At 51.9% G+C, this 20,966-nt stretch overlaps 6 protein-coding genes and 1 pseudogene across 7 annotated transcripts, besides 1 other annotated feature; 3 read left to right on the forward strand and 4 right to left on the reverse strand.

Moving 5' to 3' along the window:
* Nucleotides 1–178: 178 nt before the first annotated feature.
* On the reverse strand, nucleotides 179–2,935 carry NCS57_00179300 (AAA domain-containing protein; the record flags this gene model as incomplete). The annotated part of the gene is made up of 7 exons (XM_053051845.1): nucleotides 179–388; nucleotides 446–681; nucleotides 755–958; nucleotides 1,010–1,041; nucleotides 1,092–1,750; nucleotides 1,832–2,755; nucleotides 2,822–2,935. 7 exons carry the CDS (start codon nucleotides 2,933–2,935, stop codon nucleotides 179–181), a joined length of 2,379 nt encoding a protein of 792 aa, XP_052920360.1.
* Nucleotides 2,936–3,550: 615 nt separating this feature from the next.
* NCS57_00179400 (uncharacterized protein) lies at nucleotides 3,551–6,052 on the forward strand (the record flags this gene model as incomplete). The annotated part of the gene is made up of 1 exon (XM_053051846.1): nucleotides 3,551–6,052. The coding sequence occupies one exon, from the start codon at nucleotides 3,551–3,553 to the stop codon at nucleotides 6,050–6,052; it is 2,502 nt and encodes an 833-aa protein (XP_052920361.1).
* A 1,391-nt stretch (nucleotides 6,053–7,443) lies between these two features.
* NCS57_00179500 (uncharacterized protein) lies at nucleotides 7,444–7,929 on the forward strand (the record flags this gene model as incomplete). The annotated part of the gene is made up of 1 exon (XM_053051847.1): nucleotides 7,444–7,929. The coding sequence occupies one exon, from the start codon at nucleotides 7,444–7,446 to the stop codon at nucleotides 7,927–7,929; it is 486 nt and encodes a 161-aa protein (XP_052920362.1).
* A 424-nt stretch (nucleotides 7,930–8,353) lies between these two features.
* Nucleotides 8,354–10,584, reverse strand: NCS57_00179600 (annotated as a pseudogene). The gene is made up of 3 exons: nucleotides 10,365–10,584; nucleotides 9,374–10,317; nucleotides 8,354–9,325 (listed from the first exon to the last, which is right to left on the reverse strand).
* Nucleotides 8,354–10,584: a sequence feature.
* An 840-nt stretch (nucleotides 10,585–11,424) lies between these two features.
* On the forward strand, nucleotides 11,425–14,736 carry NCS57_00179700 (NACHT domain-containing protein; the record flags this gene model as incomplete). Its single annotated transcript, XM_053051848.1, has 1 exon — nucleotides 11,425–14,736. One exon carries the CDS (start codon nucleotides 11,425–11,427, stop codon nucleotides 14,734–14,736), a length of 3,312 nt encoding a protein of 1,103 aa, XP_052920363.1.
* A 568-nt stretch (nucleotides 14,737–15,304) lies between these two features.
* Nucleotides 15,305–17,126, reverse strand: NCS57_00179800 (PKS-ER domain-containing protein; the record flags this gene model as incomplete). Its single annotated transcript, XM_053051849.1, has 6 exons — nucleotides 15,305–15,507; nucleotides 15,556–16,031; nucleotides 16,087–16,246; nucleotides 16,319–16,479; nucleotides 16,829–16,927; nucleotides 16,987–17,126. The coding sequence occupies 6 exons, from the start codon at nucleotides 17,124–17,126 to the stop codon at nucleotides 15,305–15,307; spliced, it is 1,239 nt and encodes a 412-aa protein (XP_052920364.1).
* Nucleotides 17,127–17,755: 629 nt separating this feature from the next.
* Nucleotides 17,756–19,329, reverse strand: NCS57_00179900 (Clr5 domain-containing protein; the record flags this gene model as incomplete). The annotated part of the gene is made up of 3 exons (XM_053051850.1): nucleotides 17,756–18,498; nucleotides 18,647–18,999; nucleotides 19,049–19,329. The coding sequence occupies 3 exons, from the start codon at nucleotides 19,327–19,329 to the stop codon at nucleotides 17,756–17,758; spliced, it is 1,377 nt and encodes a 458-aa protein (XP_052920365.1).
* Between the last annotated feature and the right edge of the window lie 1,637 nt (nucleotides 19,330–20,966).

A 20,966-nucleotide genomic window follows, 5' to 3' on the forward strand; every position in this document is an offset into this window, starting at 1 on the left:
TACTTCCGTCGAGCTACTTAACCCGAGGCAAAGAGTGGACTGGACACAGGCAGGCATGCATTGGTATCTCCATTAAGACGAACGTAAATACAGTCATCAACGCCATCTAACAATTTACAACAAATCCGCCAATCAACCTCGACATAATGGCCACTTGCTCTCTTAGCGACATATGCCCCTATCCCAATAACCGTTGCAAATCATCCAAAGCAGCCTTGACTTGAGCCTTCTTGGTGCTCTCCAAGCTGTCCGTGCTCACTGACGATTCCTCATCGACTTCCTTAAGCTCGGTCTGCAAAATCGCCAGAACATGGCGAAGGCCAAGTGTTTCCCCATCAGCATTGGCGTATGCGACAGCCGTCCGCAAAATGTTCTTGATTGTCCGGCCCTACCAAGGTCGATTAGAGACGTTGAAACGGCGCAGAGAAAGATGGAGGTTACTTACATTGAGCTTCAACTTCCCAAGGGCTGAATAAGCGCCAGCAGTCCAGGAATCGTCTTTTTGCACATCTTTATTTGTGGTAATCAGCTGCTCCCAGATCATTGACTGGGCTTCGTCTGACAGGTCCCCGTAGGAAATCGTGACATGAATTCGACTCTTGAATGCCTCGTCAAAGTCTTGCTTGCGGTTAGTGGTGAGGAACAAAACACCCTGGAAGTACTCGATCTTCCTGAGAAACACTGTTGTCATCACATGTTAGCTTTGATCTGGCCACTGGAAGGGACCTAAGCCAAGCTCGGAATCTGCGTGTACCTGCAACGATGGCATTTCGGTCCATCTCGGCCGAGTTTCGCTTGCACAAGAGCACGTCGGCTTCGTCGAGGAGGCAGACGGCATCCCATCTCTTGGTCAGAGCAAAGATTACATCCAGCCTCTTCTCCAACTGTGTGACCTCGGTGCTCAGCTCTCCACCTGATATGGAATACAGGGGACGCTCAAGGTAGTCTGCGACACTCTCTATAGAACTTGTGAGCATTGCTGGCCCACGGCGGGCAAGCCATCACCCACCAGCAGTGAGAGTTTTCCCCAATCCAGGCTTTCTATGGTTTCGTTAGCCGGCGAGCATTTGATCAATGAGCAAACGACGTACCCGTGCAAAAGAAAAACCAGCCCTTGGCCTTTACCGGGTACCACATCGTCAAACGCAGTCGAGTTGGCCTTGTGGCCCTTCACCAGAGCTTGGACGAGATGCTTCGTTGCCTTTTCCAGTTGCAGGGATTTGAATGCGACCATGTTCCAAGCGACATCCCGAAGTTGATCGCTGAGTACCCAGAGCCAATTCTTCTTCTTGAGCCCAAACGCAGGAACGAGGGCGGGGAACAAAAGGTTGAAGTTCTCCTTCGAGACGCTGAAGCTCTCTTCTACCGCTTCGGACAACCCATCCAAATTGCCGAGGTCAGGCTCGGGCGAGCCTTCAGACTCTTGGGCATCCACGGCGGTCCCGGACGCATCGGGATCAACCCCGGCGGAATCAGAGTCAGAGTTAGAGTCGGAGTCAGAGTTGGAGTCGGAGTCTAAGTCGAAGTCGGAGTCGGAATCGTCGGGCGGGTAGCCCATGAAACCGTGATGCCGGCGGCGACGACGACGGTCTTTCTTTCTATGGCGATCGCTAGAAAAGACGCCCCTTGCTTTTGCCTTTGCCGTCGATTTGGTTTTCTTGAGCTTGCTCCGAAAATCCACGAGCTCAGCCGCGCTGCCTTGGTTCTCATCGAGGAACGACTTGTAGTCCACCACCACACGGTCATCAAGCTGCAGCACAAATTAGCAATCAACAGTCCTCCCAGCGATACTTTTCGCCATCTGCAATAGTTCGGAATCACTCTAACTTACCTGTTTGGCGAGCAACATAGGGTTCAGCAATGCGCTGTAGCTACTGAACTCGGTCCGCCATCCAACGTTGGCGTATGTTTGTGGCGCAAATTGTGACAGGTCCTTTCCGAGCACCTTTTGCAAAGTTGCGGCCCTGGCAAGCAAAGTTTCTCTCAACGAAGGCCAGCCCTGGTAGTTCTTGATTGGGACCAGGGGCAGATCTGAGATCTTACACACCTGCTTGTCCGAAACCGGAAGCTTGAAAGTCTGTTTAGTAAGTCCAGGGGAGGATCCATCGTATCCAATTCTGAAGCCAGTCACCATCCAAAGGTATCCGTCCCCGTGCTGGTAGCTCGCGACGTTGCGGCAAATCCAACACTCTTGAAGCTTTCCAGTATCGATGACCACCAGGCTGTTTGGAGGGTAAATGGTCCAGAGGATGTCGCCAATGACCTGGCCTTCGTTAAAGTACTTTTCGTGATCTGCCACGATACTCGTCATGAGCCTGTTCTTGAGCACGAAACCGTACAAGGCCCCAGCGCCCTGACGGACCTCCTCGCTTCTGCTCTCATCTTCCATCAAGGATTTGATCTCATCCCGGTAGAAGAAAATCTCCGGGAAGGGACTTTTGAGCTTGATCGGGAAACTCGATAGGTCAGTGTCCTCATAAGAGTTGACGGCAATCTTTCGGAATGCTCGACAGAGGGCCACGGACTGGATTTCCAGTTGCACTTCGACTTCTACGGGGGCGTTTTTCCCCTGCACCCATGTTCGGCGGAGCACAACTGCGTAGTCTTTGTACGTTTGTTGCTTTTTGTTGCTCTTTCTCTTTGTGGGAAGAAACCGTTCGGCGGGGATAATTTCCACTTCGTGACCTTCGCTATGGTACTCGATGATATCCACAAAGCCCTTGGCTCGGACATTGTTCGATGGCTTGGGTTGGGTCTGGGATTCTGTCAATTGCTTCATGCTCACGCCTTTTCTTGAGGTTGCGCTTAGCTAGGGACATACCGTGATTGCTGTTGCTTCAAGCACAGGCTGGGTTGTTTCCGGAGGAGCAGGCTGGGTAGTTCCAGGGGCACTGAGTAGCTCAGGCAGAATTGCCTGGTACTCCTCAAAGGACATGGTTGCAGTGAGGAAGGCTCCCAAGTGAAGGAACAGAACGGTTGGTTGATGAGGCTAAATAGGATACAAGACAGAGAATAGAACAGGATGTCATGGAATTGAAATGCTGGAGCAAGCGTGATGTTTCTTGGGTGGGTGGTAGGAGTCTACCGGGCTCGGCTCGTCAGTCATGGATGGAGATGGAAGCGATGACCATCTGTAGGCCTCCCAATATTGCCACATAGCATTATTGCCTGATATGGCGGGGCTTGCAGTTGTTCTGCGGTTGAAACACATTTTCAACCTGTCCGCCCAATGTTCTGTAAGGATAGATACTCGGATGACGCTCTGTTGGGCGGCCTGCCATCCTGGGCGAAATAATGCCCAATCACAATACCAATTTAGCGAGTATGTCGGTCAGCCCATGCACAGTAAAGTATGCCTTACACCGCGGTTGTCAAGTTGTGGGAAGCAGGCTCGGAGCCTGGTGCATCTTGGCGCTTGTATCGCTTATCTCCTCGTCGCCCCCTTCCAAGTACGCCCGACCTGCTTGTTCTCCATCTCTGGTTTACTTCTTTTCCATATTATCGACATCTTCAATTTTCTCAGTACTGGTCGCAGGACAACATCGCGCCTATGAAGTCGGACTCCAACTCGCAAACCTTGGTCCCCTCAGGGGACGATGAGCCTCAGCCTGGACATGGAACTCGCTTAAATGTCACCAAAGATGAAATCCTTGAAGTCGTCAACATGCACAAGCGCTTCTGCATGCCTTCCGTTGCACCGGGGGTTGAGGTCACTGACCTGCCGAACTTGGACGACATCACGCCTTATGAAGTGAGCGAGGAGATCCAGGAACGGCTCTGGGCTTCCGAGGTCATTCGACTCCGCGATGTTGTCACCAGCATTACGCCGTTGGAGTTCAAGGGAAGCGAGGCTCTGGCTGTTGACTCAAAAAGGTCGTACGAGATGCTCGCCGATATGGCCGACCATATCTGGCAAGCCGTCAACATTGCCATATACGACGGCGAGAGCATTCTCGCGCTGCACATCAAGGATCTGTGCAAGGTTGACTTCTTGAAGAGCAGCCGAGTTGTTCTTGACTATCTATGTGACAAGGAGGAAGAGGACGATACCGTGGATGATTCCGGCGAGACCAAGTTGCGCTGCAGCCGCGAAGATTCCTTCGACTTTGTCAACTATTGCACTGCCGTACTAGCTCGAGTACTGTGCGCTGCAGCCGATGGGAAGTCTTTTCACCTCCACATTCTTGCCAACTTGGCCAAGATATCCGCCAAAGTAAAGATTGTGTCAACAAGGCTGCAGGAATGCGCTCAGATCTCCATCGACAACGGTGTTCCAGATCGCAACATGCGGGCACCAAAAGAGTACGATGTTCGTGGACGACAAGGCGCCAATCAAATGATGGACAAGGGCTTCGCATGCATTGACCTTGACCTTGACATCGAGCCCCTAGTTGAAGGCATGCGAAACTTGCGGGGGGAGCTTGCGCCGCTGGAACCCTCGAGCAAGAAGGATTCCATGCGGAGCGTTTACTTCCTCCAGTGTGCTAAGTATCGACTCAACATCTTTAATCTGCTTCGCTGCATCCTAGTCCCTCTACGCGGAACGAATAAACTGATGACGAAGTCGGTCACCTCATACGAACTCTGCTCAATGGTGTATGGTACGGGCTTCGAGCACTTTCGCACGCTCGTCTTTCAGGACAACGAAAACGACTTCCTCGGCACCTCTGACACGGAGATGGTCAACTGCGCTAGGAGCTCGTTCGATTTGCTTAATCAGACCGTGAACTATGTCCAGGCGTCAGTATCTACACGTAACCAGCCACCAGGTACCACGCCTAGCGGCTCGAGTGGCATGGTCAATCAGCCCGAGAGCATCGTTTCCGACGATTCGAACCAGTCGGTTGTCACCCGTGTCTCATGGAGCTACGCACCTGATGGGCGCAATAGCGAGAACGCGCAAACGTGTGACCCTCTTATACTCAAGTCCATGAGCCACGCTATAACAGTCATGATCCCCTTGATCATGACGAGCCCAACGATAGTGTGCTCCGTGAGCGAGTTCATCACCACGGCCATTTTTACCGAGCTTCAGAACGAGCGGGAGAAGAACCCAATAAAACCGCGCGAGGTTGGCAAATACATGGCCTTCTTTTGCCTCACCACGGCCGAATATGATGTCGAGCAGCGCAATCGCGGCCCGGGCGAGCCCAGGTCTCTCTCGAAAGCATTAATGCAGCGCAACAACTTGTTCGCCGGAAGGCAACTCGCCGACATTGGTCGCGAGACTAGCTTTCCTTTGGATGCAGCCAAGGCAACCTCGCAGATGTCAGATGACGACCAGACAACCCCGGAACGTATTCAACGTCACCAGTTGGAGCTCGACAACTTTAGCAACACGATGAAGCCTTGGGTACTCGAGGAAAAGGGCGTCATGGTGCATTGCAGGCTGTATGTCTCGTTACTCATGCTCCTCTGCGCCGTGCTCGTTGCCGGCGGAGTGTCCATTGGCGTGGCTGTCGGGGAGCGAATTACGGGCGTGGACCCCTTCAACATCACCACGTACTGCTGGGTGCTGGCCGCCTTTGTACTGCTCGTGGCAAAAAGCGTTCGTGTTCAAAACTGGCCTTGGAATGACTTCCTACACGGACGTGTCTTGTGCAAGAGCGTATCGGAGCTATCCTCGGTGACTGGCGTCGACGAGCAGCTCATCCTTGCCAAGCTACTACAGGACGAGTCCATCTCGGTCCTCCAGACGCGAGGCCCGTACAACACAGTGTTCAATCGCAAGTCGGAAGACAGCTTCTCCATTGACAGACCACTGAGCACGTGGACGATGCTGCTGAGCGGACTGATCATGATTGAGGTTGATACCGTGCGTGGGAGAGGCCTCGTCTGTCTTGACCTCCGCAGGGGAACCAAGTATGGGTTGGTCCAGAACATGGGGGCTTACGAAATCGAGGGCAATGAGTTTATTCGCTGCTCTCGACTGCCGAATGAGAAGGATAAAGAGGCGCATGGGGACCCAAACAGAATCCGACTCGACAAGGGAAACTTGATTTGGTTGCGCGCTCTTGGTTTCTATGGGAACAAACATGCCAAGTTCATCTAGCTGCTCGTCGATTGGGGAGCTGGAGGATGACATGACACCGGCGGCGGCCATATGCGGGCCGGGCCTAGCCTTCTGGCCATGGTTTACATCTTTAAGGTGAAGAGGAATCAAGGTTTGTCGATTGTGGACGGCTCTGAGAAGCAATACTAACAGAGGTCACCGAGTAACATCAAAATCGCGGCTGATGGAGCCAGAAGATGCCGTCTCCTGACGATGGAAGTGGGAGGGCGAGAAGGAATTACAAGTAGATCACAGGGGAAGCTAAAAGCCGTACTGGAAGAGTATGCGATGTAATATTTGAAGTTGCATTGCCAGTTCTCAACACCATGCACAAGACCGACCCTACACCTACCCCTATCGCCCATCCTTGGTTGAGTGAAAGTTCCCCCCCACAGACTTCGAACCGCTAGAGCGCTATCTAAAAAGCTAACTAACTTGGTGGGGTGGTGTTGCTCCCTCATCGCGAATGCGAGGATGTAAACCATGGCTCAGATCCCTGCTTACTGAAGAAACCTTATTTTGACCATGCATGCATAGCTTAAGCTACCTCACATGTTACAAGTAGACCAATTCATTCAAAACGACTCAACTCTTGGCGCTGCGTAAGTATTTCTCCCAGGCTGTTTAGGAGGCCTCTCCCTCTGCACGGGGCAACGCGTCCCGTCTCAAAGCAGGGAATCACCAGCCCCATCAATAAATGGCGTCGCCACGTCTCCCTGCGCCCCAGTGTGGCTGCCAGCCACGCGTTGCAACCAAAATAGCAACGACCAAAAACTCTAACTCAAGAGTTTAACCGAACCGTTGATGCATTACCGTGGCTGGCTGTGCAGCAGTCTCCAGATCGGGAATGTCCATTGCCCTTTCGTGGCATGTTCCTTGCCACTCTCGCTGCGCACTCACAGAGACAAATCAGGTAAATCTGTGGATCTTTTTGTCTGACAGGGGAAAAATAAGACGGCAGTTGACAGTCGGACTCTTGCAGGCGGTGATGACATGGCCTGGCATGGCGCAGTCTAGGCGGAGCCACAGCCGATCGACGGCAGGGACGAACAAAGCTGGAGATCCCCTGCAAAAGGGAGAAGCCGTGATTGGCTTACTCAAATGGCTGTGACAACGGTAGCTGAAAATTAGTGGAGGCATTGACGCAACTTGTGTCCCCGCCACATTGCGAAATGAGATGACCAGGGAAAGCAAACAAAATTGAAACACGCCGCCGCGCAGGTATATATGAAGGGAGATTATGCCCCTTCTAATCTTGATTTCATCTCAGCTCATTGCAACACAACAGTCAAATACCCCAGGTTTTCTACTTTAACCTTACATCTCAACAAACCAACTCTACTCCATCTTCTACACCAACACTCAACCACCAACCACACAACACCATCAACATGCTCTTCACTAAGATCGCCGTTCTCGCCGCTGCCGGCCTCGTCGCCGCCAACAACGCTGCCCCTGCCATCACCCAGGCCCCCGAGGTCCGCCGCGACATTGGCGACGACATCGAGACCTGGGCCAAGGACAAGGCCAACGACGCCCAGACCTGGGCCGAGGGTCACGCCTCCGAAGCCGAGTCCTGGGCTAAGGACAAGGCTTCCGACGTCAAGAGCTGGGGTCAGGAGCACGCTTCCGAGGCCGAGTCTTGGGCCAAGGATAAGGCTTCCCACATCAGCACCGCCATCGACGCCGCTGAGACCTGGGTCTCCACCAAGGCTGGCAGCGTTGCTTCCCGTGTCAGTAGCGCTGTGAACGAGGCTGCCACCAGCACTGACAACGACGACGACGACAACGCTGCCGTGAGCCTGCGTGGCCAGGCTGGTGCCGTCGCCGCCCTGGTTGCCCTCGGCGCCACTGCTTTCGGCTTCATCATGGCCTAAGCGCAACACATCAACGTCACGACCTTCGAGATACCCCCTCGCGCGAAAAGGCATACACATTTTTTAATGATTATCGGAGTTTGGGGACCCAAGGGCATTAGATTACGAGCAACACGATAGAACGTCGTTGCCGGAACTGGCTGGGCATAGGGCATAATGCAACGGTTTACGACGCGCGAAGCACAGAACTGTTTTCTAGACAAGCATCAATTCATTAAACATATTTACTTCATCTTCTGATCATCTACCATTGAGTGATATGTTCTATAACGCTGCCTCTATGGTACACTTGTCTACACTTACAATACAGTATATAGTTCGCCTCCCAGCCCAAACATGAAACATTTCTAGTGAGTCGCGATGTGATACCCTCAGCTACTGCGGGCCAAGGCGCTATCCAAATCCTCCCGTCTTGGAAGGTTCCTCATGAGTCCTTCTGACCCCGGAGATACAACCCATAAGGTTCAAGCTGCTCTTTTGTCAACTTGCTCGGCGACTTAACGAGCGGATCCTCTCCCTTCATCGTCTTGGGGAACGCCATGGCATCCCGAACCGTTGATGTATCCGTCATGAGCGCGACGAGTCGGTCAAAACCCAGGGCGAAACCAGCGTGAGGAGGGCATCCTGACTGCAGGGCTTCAAATAGGTGAGCAAAATCGGCGATTCGCTTCTTGGGAACCTTTAGGATGTCCTGCATGATGAACTTTTGAACTTCGGCAACGTGAATACGTTCGCTGCCGCCGCCGACCTCGACACCATTGAGCACAAGATCGTAGGCTGCGCTCTTGGCATCGAGGGGGTTTGTGAAGAGAAGTTCGAGGTCGGCCTGGGAAAGGGGCGCGGTGAAGGGGTGGTGGGATGCCGCGATGCCGGCGCTGCCCTCTTGACCTGGCTCACCCTCCTCAACGGGCTTGAACATGGGGAACTCAGTCACCCACACAAACTGAAGTGAGCCAGGGGTGCCGAGTTTCGGCGTCGACATGTACTCTGCTTCGACCAGGGCCTTCCAGAGAGCACTGCGCATCTCGCCAATCTTGGTGGAGCCCTTGCAGTACTGACCCTGGGGCTTCTCCCTGGCCTGGAAAACGATGAGATCGCCGTCATTGAGCTCCTTGCCCTCGGATACAAGGTCCAAGATGGCCTCAAATTCGAAGCCGACGGAGCTCAAGCCCATGAGTGGTTTGCTCGAGTCGTAAACCAGCACTGAAGGCTGTCCATCGGGGTTGTTTGCCAGTCCCGTAGGCAGATCATCCATGAACTTGATGACGAACTCGTGCGCCTCCTGGGGAGAGCAGTTTTCCAGTGGGAATGTGAAGGCTTCGACTAGCGGGTCTTCTAGATCAGTAATCATGCTGACGAACTGGCGATAAGGCTCCAGGTCTGGAAGAGCATGGACCTGAAACTGTTAGCAGTGTACATTGAATGACCCATGTGAGAACTATACCTTGTTGGGGATGCGCAGATCAGGCTTATCAGTTCCATAAGAAGCAATACTGTCCTGGAACTTGATCGTTGTGAACTTATGCGCGAGAGGCTCATCCGAAGGCTGTGGGCCATCAGGAATCTCTGTCAATACGGGCACTCGTTGCTTTCGAATCTCTTTATAGCTATGCGCCGGCCGTAGGGCCTCCAAAGCATCTAGAACAATGTCGTTGACGTCTTGCCTCACCTTTGTCGCACCAGCAAAGGACCACTCCATATCTAGCTGCGTAAACTCTGGCTGGCGATCCGCCCGCGAGTCCTCGTCACGGTAGCAGCGAGCCCACTGCATGTACTGCCCGATACCACTCGCCATGAGAATCTGCTTGTACTGCTGGGGGCTCTGGTTCAGAGCGTACGCCATGCCGCGCCGGCGGGTCGGGACGAGAAATTCTCTGGCGCCCTCGGGTGTTGACTTGAACAGCGTCGGAGTCTCAACATCGATGAATCCCTTGTTTAGAAGGCCCTTGGTCAGCTCTGCCTTGAGCCATGACCGAAACTTGAGGCGGGCCTGAAGCTCTGGGTGGAATTTGATCTGGTAGTGTCGCTTGTTTGGCGGGAAGTTGACTTCTTTCGTAACAATGAGGTCCTTAGGGACACTGTTGAGGGTTCGGAGGTTCGTGAGGGAGACGGTGGGCTTGGAAGAAGCGGACGAAGGCTCCCCGACGCTGTCGTTCTTCGGGGTCTCGTTGATCACATCGACGAGGACGGGGCTAAAGGCGGGGACGTCGCGCAAGAGGGCGTGGGCTTCGGGATCGTTTGCGGCATCGGCGCAGAGCTGAATCACCTCCCCCGACGAGGTGGTAAGGTCGGCAAAGATGAGGCTCTTGGATACAGCCCTCTTCTTGCCTAGTAACCCGGAGTATTTGCCAGGCCTGGTGTTCTTGAGGGGCAGATCCGCATTGCTGTCTGACGCGTGTTAGCCATTGTGTGCGGAGAGTATGCGAGAGCCGTACACTTCTCCCAGAGGCCTAGAATATCTTTCTTGTAGGTCTCGTTGATCGTCCCATCAGCTGTAGCTCTAGCCTCTGGGTCGGAGCTCTGGGAGTAGCAGCGCCGGGGCAGGCATTGCCGCGCCCGCAGCAACGTTAGGGAGCTTGCGCATGCTCTACGGCGCAGAGCAAAGCTTCCGCGACCAAGAGGGAGCATCATGATCGCAAAAGAAAGGGCGAGGAAGCTATACTCGTGCCAATTGAGTCATTGTTCGAGGGATCGTCCGTGGTGGGCCGGTGGCATCGCCAAAATTTAGAGGGAGAAGAGAAAATCCGCCCGGCGATTTCGGTGAGCGGCCCCACTTTCCGCTCCGATCGGCGATTGGTGGGGTTTAAATGGCTTCCGTCGTGACGGTTTCACCACATTTACTGACAAAGTCTTGGTAAGAAGACTGGCAAAATCAGTTTTTTCTCTTCTACTCGTTGAGAATGGAGAGTTAATCGGGCACGTCAAACCTTTCTGCACTCCTATGGATGTTGAGGGAAGCACCCCCGACTCTTAACCACACCAGTATGCCCAGGGCGCAAGTGGGCTGACCGGCCCTCGTGTTGTCTCCCTGCCTCTTCTCCCATGTTTGCCCGAAAAGTCCCCCAATAATGCTATTCAATAGGTATCTCGTTCCGACTCCGGACTAACTCCCTACCTAACTTTTAATCATTTTCACGCTTATTTCATCATCTATCGCTTTGGATCCATGGCTTATAATACCTACCGCGAGTAATGAAATATGCCTATCGGTAGCTGGACTGCTGTTGCTGTTGTAAACATGCATGAATACCCAGGAAAATGCCATGGGCACCTGTGCTTGAGGACTCGGAACGCCCTCTCAGAAAGCCTCGAGATGATTGTAATTGGCTGTCGAGAGACATCCCTGCACCTGCACGCTCAGCCATTTCACAGCCATCCAGCTGAGAGCCTCGTCTTCAAATCTTCTCTCTTTTTCTCTCGCATTCCTTCCCATCTTTCAACTTCATCAGAAGAATCTGAACAGTGGCAGCTTATCCCTCTACCGAAACTTCTTCAATGTCTGGCCTCGAGCCTCTGGCAGCCCTCGGGCTTGCCTGCAGCGTCATGCAGACGATAACGTTCGCTGGACAGACTCTCTCACTGTGCAGGAAGATCTCTAAAGATGGACAGCCGGACCCCGCTCTCAACGATTACAGTCTAGAACTGTCAAAAATCTCTGAGACGCTGAAGAGCAATCTGAACAGAGGCACTGGTGTTCTATCGAGCGATGATCTGGCTCTTCGGGACACAGCAGAGAAGTGTCTCGATGTCGCAACCAAGTTGGCCCAAGAGATGCAGAATCTTTCACCTCAGAACGGCCAGAAAGGAGATCGAATTAGTTTTCGACTCGGATTCAAAACACTCTTTCGGAAACCGCGCCTAGAACAGTTGGAGACCAGCCTCAGAAATATCCAATCGGTCATGAACACTCAACTTCTTGTGAGGACACTAAATCGAGTTGATGCCTCTACAATCGAGCAGCAAGGCGCCCTCACTGACTCACGCCGCCTTCTGGAAGACACAATTCAGCAGTGCTCTGCAATAAACGAAAACAAGCTCGATCTGATCGCTCAGGGAAATACGGAAACGCGAGATCAACTGCTCCAGGCCATGAACAATGCGCAATCTCGCATGGAAGCGCACATCATGTCTGAGTCGTCCAAGAACACCCAACTGCTACAAACACACATTACTGCTGTGGAAAGCAACACTCAGCGACAAATAGACCAATTCCAGGAATGGAAAGACAAGCAAAATGAGGAAGTCGGTTATCAGCGCTTACTACAAAGCCTTAAATTCGAAAGCATGGAGGAACGAAAGAATCAAATCACTGAGAACTATCCTCAAACATACTGCTGGATACTCGAGGGACCGGACGAGGAATCCTCCCTTTCAGAGTGGACAACTGTTGATGAGGATGATTCTACGGGTGGCTTCTCACCGAGATCCAGTTTCGATGGGGAAGGAGGACACTGGGACAGCTTCGTGGACTGGCTGGAATCCAAATGCCACATCTACTGGATCTCTGGCAAGCCAGGCTCGGGGAAGAGCACTCTGATGAAGTTCGTCTCATCCAATCCCAAGACGAAAAGGCTTTTGGGCAACTGGCAGTCCGAAGTCCAGATTTTCTCGCACTACTTCTGGAAAGCAGGATCAGAGATACAACAAAGTTTGAAGGGCCTACTATGCTCTTTGATGTACCAGATCTTTTGTGAGAACAGACAGATGGCTTTGAATTACCTTCACAAGACACGTGGCATCTGCCAGAAACCGTCATCAAGCGCGGATTGGGACACAGAGAAACTAGAAGCTCTTCTTCAAAACTGTGTTTCGGAATCCACAAGTGGAATTTGTCTGTTCATTGACGGCTTGGACGAATTCTCCCCTCAAGGGGACTATCATGATCTTCTCTTCCTCCTGGATAGGCTCTCGGGACCACGAGTCAAACTATGTCTTTCGAGCCGCCCGGAACAGGTCTTGCGAAACCATCTCCAGGTTCACGCAAGTCTCAGAATGCAGGACTTGACAGAAAATGACATGAGAAAATATGCCACAGGATGCTTGCACCGGGCCATCTCACCAACAGGCCAGAAACTACGCATCAAAGCCTTCGTGCATTCCATCATCTGCAAGGCCGATGGGGTATTCCTCTGGGTTGTTCTAGTTTCCAAGAGTCTCGCAAGGGGAATCGAGAACGGTGACTCTGATACTGAACTTGGGCAGAGACTTGAGTCGATGCCGGGAGACCTAGCAGCACTGTACAAAGACATGTGGTCGAGGCTAAACGATGACTGTGGGATTTACCAGAAGAGTTCTTCTTGGTTCTTTAACATCATATTTGCGGCGGAATATACGGTAGAGGAGAGGGTGCACTCCAGAACCCTTCAGTGCCTGAAGCGAGGGTCGGTGTCTGTCTTTGAGCTGATGGCTGCTGCTGACGCGACTGTCTTGGATCGATTCTTGGACCGTGGTGAGGAGTTCTCCACCGCAGAGATTGATAAGAGGTGCTCTCACGTTGCGAGGGCAGTCGAGATCCGATCAGCCGGACTTCTTGAAGTGTCCAACGAGCTTCCTAGGAGGAACAGTATGGTGCACTATGCAAAAATGAAGGTCCTGTTCATTCACCGGACAGCTCGCGACTTTCTCCTTGAAAATGAGGACGGGCGGCGCCTCTGGCAGACCAGCGAGATATCCGTAAATGACGCCCGTACGAGACTGATCAGAGCTTGCTTACTGCGTTGCTACGTTTGGCCGTTTCCTAAGGACATCAAACACCTTTTCAGATACAGCGAGCTTAGCTCATTTCTACTCTCAGTCAGCCGTACCGTGGACAAGGATGGTGATCCTCCAGAAGATCTCACATCGGCCATTGAAAGGGCCTACGAGACAAGAAGACTGTGGTCAAGATTCGCAGACATGGGTCTCAAGGCACGGAACTTACCTAGGCGAGATCCGAAATTGATCGAGGCCAAATTTCTCCTCTGGGCAGGCTTGTCAGGGCTCGTGCGCTACACTGCCGGTCGAATACTTCAGGTGCAACCAAGGAATGGCCCTGATTCAATCCTGGATGCGCTTCTGTACGGCTTTTGCCATAGAGTTGAGAACATTAGGGATGAAGAAACTGTGTATGAGGACCGAGGCCCATTGATCCAGTGCCTGTTACAGCAGGGTGCTGCCCCCAACGGCAACGATGATGCCTTGACAAGCCCCTGGGTTCTCTATCTCAGCACGATCTTGAGGAGACTTTCACATTATAGGACAGCTATGGGCTCGAGCGTTAGCCGCAAAGCCTCTGGAGAGGTCTCGAAGACTTTGAGGGTGTTTCTTGAAGCAGGCGCTTCCCTCTCAGGCAATATCCCGGTGCGAGTTTCGCTCACTGGCACTCAGCTTAGCTACAAATGCGTCAAGGTTTGTCTAGAAGAGGTCCACTTTGCTTACAGTGGTCCGTCGATGGTCATCCTCAGTGTCAACCACGTATGGCTGATCAATGGAATTCTCGAGCAACTCGATCCAGAGGCCAACATGGCGAACATAGGGCACGAGCAAGTGCAACCATGTGCCAGGGTAGTAATGGCCGCGCACAAAGCGAACATACAAGATGACCGGCCTCGATGCTGGTCAATGCCTGATGAGGATGCTTCGAAGATCACCGCCCAGATTGTTTCCCGTTTAAGAGGTTCTGCTAGGGCCTCTACCATGGCTCGAGAGGAGGCGATGAGGCAACTGCAAAGCATGATGTCAGAGGTCAAAGGAAGAAGCAAGCTGGTTGACGAAGATGGAGTTCCGGGGTTCTGCAGAGAGGGGAAAAACTTCCGCCCTGGCTGGTGATCTTTCAAGGGCGAGTCAGCTGGAAGGATTGGTGATCGTTTGCTGAAACAGTTAATCATTTCATAACGCCAAAAAGGCACACGCAATATAATATACGAGCAGTTACTTGATGACGTTCTACGATCGATCTTCTGGCTCAGTTAACCCATCAAGGGCCGGGCTTCAACCATAATAAAGAACACATTATCAACACATCATAGCATCATATCCCAATGCTAACACAGTGGCTGTGGTTGTTTTAAGTATTTATTCTGCTAGTAATTGTCCTGACGGTCATTATCAGTGACGCTTCTCTCCGTGGACACAACCTATACCAAACGATCCTGATTCATCCGCCAGCCAGTCTCTCAGTTCTGGCATATGCACACAACAGAAACAAGGTTTAAATAGTTGCATTGGTGGTAAGCTAGGTTGGATCGACAGAGTGTTCACACCCTGTCACCTTCTTGGGGGAGGCTTGTATCCTCATGGGAGGGCGATACCCGTCTTCTCCACTAGTGTAAATCTTATTTAGACTGCATCTGCTACTATTGAAAGGCGAGTTCCCTCTGCCATCAAAAGATACGGGTTAATACTGAGAGCCATCAGACTCGTCAACAATCTGCACTTTGAGAGTGTCATGCTTGGACTCGGCAGCCAACTTGGGGGCTTCATCTGCTTTCTCCAACAGGAAGCTATGTGTGATGAGATCCAGATTTATCAGGCCCCGCTGAGTAAGGCGATGCCAGCCGGCCAGGTATCGTAGTAGTTGCGAGAGGACTTGATAGAAAGCTACAACAGGTTAGATAAATTCAATGGCTGTCTTGGGAGGAATGATACTGACCATTTTACCCATCATAAGCTCAGTGGGGAAATCGGTAAATGTACCCTTACCAACTTCAGGAATGACAAGCTTGCTACTCATTCTTGCAGCATGGAATCCAACAAGGGCGCTGATGTCCGCGCCAGTACATTCAAGAACTGTCTCGGGGGCAGAGTACTCTCCCGGCCCGTATAGCTGCCTGATCGCCTTGGCATTCTCCTCAGGAGTCAGGTTCGTGTCGACCTTGTATGTGAAACACGAAGACACGAGCTTCTGGGCAAACTCCAACCTGGTCGGTTCAATGTCTGTGATAACCAACGGGTGAGCCCCAGAGGCCCTGGCAGCTGCCAAAGTCAACAAGCCGATGGGCCCAGCACCGCAGATCAAGGCGGCGCTGCCGAGTGGAAGACCGCCGGCATCCCGGATCCCTTGGATTGCTACGCTGAGTGGCTCTAGCAGGGCAGCGTTGGCAAAGCTGATGTTGTCTGGCAGCCTAACAAGTTGTTAGTGACTGATTTTATGGTCTGCCAGCATATGGTTTAACAGACTTGTGTAGCAGTTTGGCCGGATGGACCATGTATCTCTGCAAGGCTCCGTCGGTGGGATACACGCCGATGATACGCAAGTTGCTGCACATGTTACGCCTTCCACTCTGACAAAACTGGCAATTCTCACACGGCATAGGAGCCTCAATAGCCACACGGTCACCTGTTGCACTATGTCAGCACTGTGGTATAAATTCTGGACACTGTGACAGTATAGGGGAAGTTTGCCACATACCGACTTGGAGAGAGTCGACATCTGGTGCACACTGTACAACAACACCAGAACCCTCATGTCCAAGAATGTACTTGAGGGGGCCTATAGTCCGGCCTATTCCCGTGACTCGGTCTTCCGCAGCTCCGTTGTGCTCGGAAGACCAAGCACGGGGGGTACGTTGACTAAGGAAAAGGCCGGTTGATTAGGGTAATAAGAAAGATACCTCTAATTATATAGGCGCCCCATACTATTATAAGTCACTTCTTTATCGAGATAATCTCGAGTTCTGCAAGTGATGGTGTGAGTAAGATATCACTACCCCGCCTAACCGTCGCGTTGAGATCATAAATATAAAGATACCCCAACCATTAATTACAGCAATGCATGCTTATGATAATAATGAAGTGACTTCTCTCTGCACTATAAAATAGCTATGATATAAGTCTCTTTTTTCCCCAATCAAGCGTACATTTGCTAACTCAACCGCCCCCCCGTGCTTGGTCTTCCGAGCACAACGGAGTTGCGGAAGACCGAGTCACGGGAATAGGCCGGACTATAGGCCCCCTCAAGTAGTCATTCTCGATTCTAAGCGGGCCTATTCCGCCTGCTTTCCAAAAGTAAATATCCGATCTATTTTTGCGTGAATAAACACTCAGGTGGAATAACGGGTGGAGAGACTCCTTACCCACAGATCCCAACCCTTCACTTTGATCAAAACCTCGTCATGTTTGGGCGATGGCACCGGAACATTCACTAACTTCAGTTCATGATCCGGACCGACCTGCAAAGAGAGGTTGGGCAGCTTCGTTTCAATAGATGATGGTGACATGGTTGCTGGTTTATGGTTGAGGAGAAGAGGTTACGTTGCAGTGGAAGTTTAATTCTGGAAGACAACAACCGTTATACCACCAGCGAATGAAGTAGCATACTAATATTTTCCCAGTCACGCCAAGTCTCAGATATTGTGTCTCCCTTCATCGGACGACTTTCCGGGCGAACCGTGGGATGCGCGGGACCCGCGCAGCCAGGAGCATCATCTTTAAGCCAAGGCATGGCACTTGCCCTGTCAGTTATAACGGGCCGATGCTCATATAAGCACGTGGAATGCTCTGTTCTGGCAGAGATGATTATTAGAGTCAATGGTTTGGTTTACCAGCCAACTTTTGGTTCACAGTGGAGATGACGTTGTAGATGTCAATTTCTCTCTTCTTGTCTTGCAGTAACAATAAACAACTATCGGGAAAACTTAAACCCTTTGAAAATCTCTTTGCCATCATCGCAATATCGGTCCTTGATCGCCCTTTCAAGCCGCATCGAGGTGGGGTGGTCATTCCCCAATACATTGATTGAGGCCTTGTAGGCGAAAGTAAACCAAAGCAGCGCCTCTTTTTGCTTAAAGCGGCATTGGTAGCTCAATCCAATGCCTGTGAAGTGAGGTATTAGTTTCAAGCTTCTGCTTTAGCCGTAAATCCCCCGAAACGGCTTCAAGATCTCGTCCTGAATCAAGTCCGCTATCCATCTCCCAATCGCGTCGCGCCCAGAAGTGTCCTTCACAAGGTGGTGCTGGTACTGCAGCTCTCTTGCCAGTGGGATGAGCTCTGTCAAATGCAGTGGATCGGCGCGGAGAATCAGAGAAGTCAGTGTGTGCCGAGCGGTGAGGCATTCCGACCTGGCAGTCTCGAGAGCCTTCTCATCGACCAAAGCCCAGATGTAGATGCACCTGGCCTCTACTTCCCGGCCTCTTAGGTCCAAAGGAAGAGATTTAAAGTTCGAAATCAACTTCTGCACCACCAGCTGCATTCCAGGAAGCCTGGCCAAAGTCCAGATGGTTGCAAACCTGAGCTGCTGGTCCATTTGGTCCACGTCCGACGGCCCGCTGAAGATGCGCTGAAATTCGGGGCTATTGGTAACACCCGCGAGCTCGTCGTCAGATACCACAGGTTGAAGGACCGAGATAATCTTGGTGGGCGGGGCGTTGTCCCGGATCGCAGTGAAGAGACGGAATCCCAACGACTTAGCGTCATTGCTTCGCCCAGAGGCCTCAAGCTTTTCGATGACACGCTGGTAGTGGTACAAGGTTCGAGGGTGTAAGAGACTCAGCTCTTGGCTGTAGCCACTGGAGATCCAGTCGATGACTTTGTCTGCATCCTGGATATCTTGAATCGAGGCATAGACATCAACTAGATACCAAGCTGTTCCTACTACGTTGGGATGGGTTAGTGACGTCTTGCAGCGTGATTAATGCACTGCGAAGTCTCAAGATCGCGTCGTTGAGCTGCCCATCTGAAATCTTCTGGAGGACTTCGGCTTACAGGGCGCGAAAACCATCGATGACGATTATTCTCCCACCAGGAAGGAAATGGTGTGCATCAAGGGGACTTTTGAAGCCAACCGGGAGAAGGAGTGCGCAAGGTGCCTTCTCTGCTGGGGCCTTCGCTGGAGTTCCCATGGCCATGGGCGAGCCCACATCATTGGCGTCGGAAGCCGGTACGGCACTGGTGGTTTTCTCCGGAATAGAAACTCCGTGCTTGGTCAAATAGCGTTGCACTCGCGTCCCAGAGGCCCTGTTGGCAGAAACCAAGACCTCATTGTCGCTGTTCTGCAGCTCTTCCGGGTGCCGAGCGACATCTTTATGAACTTCGCCCTTCCTCAACTTCTTGAACATCCCCCAAGACTTGAAACGGTGTCTGTACATTGTCTTTCTGGCAAGTCTCAGTACCCAGAGTCAGATATCTATAGAGAACAACTCACGAGGCTTGAAAGTCATGGTGCTTATCCATGAAGGCCATGGTTTTCTCCAATGTCAATCCTTCCACAATATAAAGGTTGTAAAGGGTTTCCTTGTGTTCCTCCCATTTCGCGCTAGGGACTTTCCCTCGCTTGCTGCGGTTGAGCTTGTCAGGCGGCACCTCAGGGGCGGCACTGTTTATGAGGGGCTGAGTGTTGGTTTCTAGAGGCCTAGGGTGCATTGGAATCCTCAAGGGCGTGCCGATAGGTGCCTCCGGCGTGGGTAGTGGGAGGTGATCGGACATCTTCGTGATGAGGTTTGGCCACGATGCTAATGACAAGAGGGCATAGAATTTCGATGACTGAATAGCTGTACATGTCTTGGTCACTTTCAAGTTTCAATGAGAAGCCTACGAGGGCTTATATATCCGTTCACAACAACTGCAACGAGCCTCTCTGGTCACAATCAAGTCCGCAATAGTCTTTCCCTACAGAACGAGGCCACCATTCTCAACAAAAGCAACAAACAAACCCTCAGATGGCATCAAAGGATAGAGGGGAAAGGGCCCACCAAGATTCCAAGACGCAAACCAACTCACGAATGAAACGTGGCGACGAAAAGTCCCCGAAAGTACAGCCACCAAGAAACGTGCCACAGCGCAATCAGGTGGAACAAGAATCAATCTCAAGGCGTTACGACATGATCATCGCTTGCGGATCACAGAAGGCTGAGCATCCCGAGCCGGGTTTGGACTGTCGAATCAAATCTATGGCTTTGCGGGGCATCCGACCATGGCACAAGCTCATTAACACCTCCCCGAACTAGAACCGAGGGCCCGGAAAAGTCCTGGCTTTCAGAGGCTGTGTCATGTGCGATGTTCGACTGAAGATACACAGAAGTTCACGTGTACTCTTCAGGGGCCGTGAGCCTTGTTACATCTCGGGTAACCGTTTTCCAAGGGCCAAAATTCGGCCGACTTACATCCAGTAAAGTTCGTTGGTGTTGGCGGGCAGAAGAGTGATGGAGTTACCACTCCTCCTTTTCTCACCTTGGCGCAGCATGTCTACTTTGGAAGAGTAGAAAGGATTCAGCCATGTCTAAGGATTGAGACATTAACTGAAACGAGGTCTCGCATTACAACAAAAATCGCAACGTGTGTTCGATTTCGGTGTGTCCTCTGGATGTAAAAGTAGGTAGAAAACGTCCCTGGCAATAGGTTAAAAGATCCAACTCTGGAAGGTCTGTTCGGCCATGTTCTTGGCGTCCTTGTCATGGATCTCAATGGTAGAACACCCTCATATCCTCTTTCCCATAGCGGTGACAGAGTCCAGCCAAGTTTTGGTGTTCCACTCTAGGGTGGCTGCGGATCATTCTCCGGGCCGCCTTGGCCAATCGCCCCCGAACGGAGGCCGTTGAGATGGCGAGTCAGTTCTAGGTCTCCAACCGGTTCTCATCCATTGAGCATCACGGGTGTGCCGGAAGGATAATTCGAGTATTGAAACAAGCCTCTAAGGAAGAAGCGGAGCCGAAGCTCACTGAAGTCACTGATAATACCGAGAACATTAGGCAGGTATGGGCTATTAATGGAATGTCGCACATTGGAGCTGGAGGTTGCCATCATGACTCTTTAATCGCGCGCCACTGCCCCCAACCAACTTGGCCCAAGACAACCCCGCCTTCGGTCCATGACCTCGGGCTATCTATCTCTGATCCTGGTTCCCATCGTGTTCGCCGTGCGCGATAGGCCCTTGCCCTGCGGCAGGGACCCAATTGGGGTGCTTGCATCGGCGTACCTACACAAATTCCCCAATTGCCGTTTTCGCATTCTCGGGCCATTGTCTTTATTCAACAATCAACTAGATATTGATAGGCCACGGGTGGACAACCATTGGACTCCTAATTTTAATACTTTTGGTGTCGAAAGAGTTTTGGTGAAGGCAA

The sequence above is a fragment of the Fusarium keratoplasticum genome, chromosome 1, assembly GCF_025433545.1.
Source record: "Fusarium keratoplasticum isolate Fu6.1 chromosome 1, whole genome shotgun sequence".
Classification (NCBI taxonomy): Eukaryota; Fungi; Ascomycota; class Sordariomycetes; order Hypocreales; family Nectriaceae; genus Fusarium; species Fusarium keratoplasticum.